This window comes from Arachis ipaensis, chromosome B05 (genome assembly GCF_000816755.2).
Source record: "Arachis ipaensis cultivar K30076 chromosome B05, Araip1.1, whole genome shotgun sequence".
Lineage (NCBI taxonomy): Eukaryota > Viridiplantae > Streptophyta > Magnoliopsida > Fabales > Fabaceae > Arachis > Arachis ipaensis.
This window is the reverse complement of record NC_029789.2, coordinates 88230889-88233520: the sequence shown is the minus strand read 5'-3', so window position 1 is coordinate 88233520 and position 2632 is coordinate 88230889. Positions and strand designations below refer to the sequence as shown.

At 41.2% G+C, this 2632-nt stretch overlaps 1 protein-coding gene across 1 annotated transcript; it reads left to right on the top strand.

Moving 5' to 3' along the window:
* LOC110262908 lies at nt 1001-2054 on the top strand. Its single transcript, XM_021103522.1, has 2 exons — nt 1001-1850; nt 1924-2054. Exons 1-2 carry the CDS (start codon nt 1644-1646, stop codon nt 2020-2022), a joined length of 306 nt encoding a protein of 101 aa, XP_020959181.1. The 5' UTR covers nt 1001-1643; the 3' UTR covers nt 2023-2054.

Sequence of the window (2632 nt, the reverse complement as noted above, 5' to 3'; positions counted from 1 at the left end):
GGAATTGTTACGTTAAATTATGCAATTGCAACATCGAGGTAGAGGGTTTAAACGATTTCAATTTAAAAATGCCTACAAGGTTTATTGAATAACTGCAAATAGATTTAATAGATGTGAGTAATTGATTGATTATGTGAATATTGAATTGTGGTTGAGATTGTGATTTGGAATTGTTGATTAGTGATATTGATTGATTATCTGGATTGGGAATTGTTTGATGACTAATTGTTGAGAATTTTTGAATTTTAATGGGTAATGTTGGATTTGTTGTCGCTGAGCTGTTATTTGGTATATTGTAATGTTAATGAACTTGGTTGGTGGTTGATTTGGAATTGGTTTTGAGGGGTATTGAAGGGTTGGATTTGAATACAAAATGGTTTACTGAAAATCAGGTTCTCTTGAAATTAAACAGCAACTTTGAAAGTGAATCAGTGGCTCTATAGTGACTGAAAAGATGACAATTTAAATGTTAAGTAAATTATATTAAGTGTGATTGTTGATGTAAGACCCAAGACCTTTGAAAAAGGGCTATCATTAGCTAATTTCAAATTCAGTGTTTCTGTAGCCTTAATTTCGGAAATTTCTTTATTTAAAGAAAATTAAAGCAAGTTTTGATTTATTGAATTTGAAATAAATTGAGATTATTATCCAATTTTACAATTATTGGATTATTTTCTATATTCAAATTATAAAATTGGTAGTTGTGAAATAATAAAGATTTCTATATGGTTTGGATTAAATAATTAATATTTTAAATATTAATACTGCTGTTTTGGAAAATAAATGATTTAATTATATTATTTTCAGTTATTGGATTTAGGCATTTTATTGAAAATAATTTGTAAAATTGATGAGCAAATAGTATTTTCTATGTACAAATAGTGTTGGATTTAATTTGCGTTTCAATTACTATATTATTCCCAATTTTAAGTGAAATTACTAAAATGCCCCTAACCCTAAGTTTCAAAAATGAAACCCTAATCCTATACCCAACAGCCACCATCTTTCTTCTCCCCTCAGCAGCTGCAACCCCTCCTTCCCAAACAGATACACACGCATAGCTTTCCTCACCTAGCAGCAAACAACACATTTTCCCCCTTTCTCCAATTCAATGTGCAACAACAGTAGGAGAAGGAAACAAGAGAAACGGACCAGAGAGAGAGGATGAGTTGCGGATGAAGAGAGGAGGAGAGGAAGGAGATTCGCGCCGGCGTGCTGGGCTCCACCGCCGCCGTCGCGTCGTCGCCGTCAGGACTGCGGGATGCCATCCGCGTCGCTGTCGCTGAAGCTTCGCGCCGCTGTCCAACCGCTATGCCTCGCCGTCAGTTGCTGCTCATCCTCATCGCGACCAAAGGGGAGCGCGAGACCGAGGGAGAGAGAGAAAGCGTGGAGTTGGCGTCGCGCGGAGAGGGACTCGCCACTCCTTCCCACCGCTGCCGAGCTGCCATTGTCGACGCGTGTCACCGCGGCTGAAGGTGTCGCCACCACCAAACCCTGGCCGAAGATTCTTCTGCTGCACGCGAGAGGAAGAGGAGCGATGAGGCAGAACGCGTCCTCGCCGGAGTTCTTGAGCGCCGCCGTCGCTCGTGCCTCCTCCCGCCGCCAAATCTGCTCCCACTTCTGGGTTCTGGAATCTGACCCGGATGCCGCTGCCACCATCCGAGCTCGCTGCTGCTGATGATGGTAAGCCCAAACTGCCGCCGGCAAAAGGGGTTCAGGCCGCTGCAGGTGTCGCTGTCGAAGAAGGGAGCTGCATCTCTGTGATTCCGACCGCCAGGAGTGGTTCTGTGACGTTAAGGACCACTGCCGGAGCTGCTGGCTACTCCTGCCGTCGCCGGAAAAGTATGCGGGTAAGGGTTTTAATTTGCGGTTTATGTCCTTTTTGGATTTCGGAAAGAGTATTGACACTGCGTGGTTGTACAGCTGCTATTATCAGAAATTCGGGCCGCCGCCGTTATTCAGAATTTATTAACGAAGCCGCTACCGAGTCGATTTGTAGTTGCGGCTATTTCGTTTCGTTAATCTAGTGAGTATCTCTATTTCGAAAGCCTTGCGTTAGTACCTTGTTGTGCTTGGTTAATGAATATGAGTTTTGATAACGTAGGGTCGAGTCCTGATTATTGTATGTTGCGATTAGTGTTGCTATGGTTATTGCGAAAGTGGCTGGGAGCTGAGGTCTTGGTTGCCGTCAGTTTGGGTTGAGGCGTAAAGGACTCTGTGAGACGTTTGGGTTATGGAATTTGCGTTTTGAGGTAGGGGCGCTTTCCAAAAACTATATTTTGTGTATTGGAATTATTACATATGGATACTGGTGCGAGATATTGTGTATTTAGTGATTGTATCTGCCTTATGTATTATTTGATTGACTCGAATGACTATGGATGTTGGTTTGGTTGAATTGTTGTGCGGCTTTGTGAAATGTAATGTCTGAAGTTGATTCTTTAAAGATTTGAGATATGAGTTTAATCCATTGAGGATTGGTTTGAATTGAGTCAATTGTTTTGATGATGTGAAAGATAGAATACTCTTTGAAATTCAGCCTGGTTTGCTTTCACTGATTTGGTTTTGATAAATGATTTGTTGCTAAACCGATTCTTTAAAGCTTTGGAAATGAGTTAAATTGATTGATATT

Bases quoted from the DNA above. Each gene is read 5' to 3' on its own strand.
- LOC110262908 (XM_021103522.1), top strand. From the start codon at position 1,644: ATGCCGCTGCCACCATCCGAGCTCGCTGCTGCTGATGATGGTAAGCCC. The intron at 1,851-1,923 runs GTAAGGGTTTTA...GTGGTTGTACAG, and splicing joins GTCGCCGGAAAAGTATGCGG to CTGCTATTATCAGAAATTCG.